Here is a 706-nt window from a genome sequence, read left to right as displayed (position 1 = left end):
CTGCTGCTGCTGGTGCTGCTGCTGCTGCTGGTGGTGCTGGTACAAGCTGCAACTCATCTTCTTCTTCGATAAGCGGCAGCATCCGCTGCTGCTGCTGCTGCTGCTGCTGCTGCTGCTGCTGCTGCTGCAGCTGAGAGAGCCGCAGCAGCTTTCCCCCACCCAGCAGCTGCTGCAGCACCAAGACAGAACACTCAATCGCCTGGGGTCTATCGGAACTCACCAAACGATCTATACCTGCAACACAAACCCTAAACCCTAAACCCTAAACCCTAGCTAAACCCTTAACCCTAAACCCTAAACCCTAAACCCTAAACCCTAAACACTAAACCCTAAACCCTAAACCCTTGACACTGAACCCTAAACCCTAAACCCTAAAACTAACCAAACGATCTATACCTGCAACGCAAACCCTAAACCCTAAACCCTAAACCCTTGACACAGAACCCTAAACCCTAAACCCTAAACCCTAAACCATAAACCCTAAACACTAAACCCTTAACCCTAAACCCTAAATCATAAACACTGAACACTAAACCCTAAACCCTAAGCCCTAAACCCTAAACCCTAAGCCCTAAACCCTAAACCCTAAACCCTATACCGTAGAGCGAACAACATATAAAACTTTTTATAAACCCTGGATAGATAGATAAACCCTAATTTGTATACTTTAGATTATATATAAACCCTAAACCCTAAACCCTAAACC

At 46.0% G+C, this 706-nt stretch overlaps 1 protein-coding gene across 1 annotated transcript in view; it reads right to left on the bottom strand.

The window, feature by feature from the left end:
* Window positions 1–615, bottom strand: part of EMH_0036270 (uncharacterized protein) — a gene marked incomplete at both ends in the record, with an annotated part of 1,054 nt that extends 439 nt beyond the window's left edge. The window contains 3 exons of the mRNA XM_013495070.1: window positions 44–234; window positions 383–396; window positions 599–615. Of these exons, the coding sequence (XP_013350524.1) occupies window positions 44–234; window positions 383–396; window positions 599–615 (222 nt within the window). The remainder of the gene's footprint in view (window positions 1–43; window positions 235–382; window positions 397–598) is intronic.
* Between the last annotated feature and the right edge of the window lie 91 nt (window positions 616–706).

Source organism: Eimeria mitis, genomic scaffold (genome assembly GCF_000499745.2).
Source record: "Eimeria mitis Houghton genomic scaffold, Emh_scaff1404, whole genome shotgun sequence".
Taxonomy (NCBI): Eukaryota; Apicomplexa; class Conoidasida; order Eucoccidiorida; family Eimeriidae; genus Eimeria; species Eimeria mitis.
The sequence above is the reverse complement of the archived record's forward strand: the minus strand, read 5'-3'. Positions and strand labels throughout refer to the sequence as shown.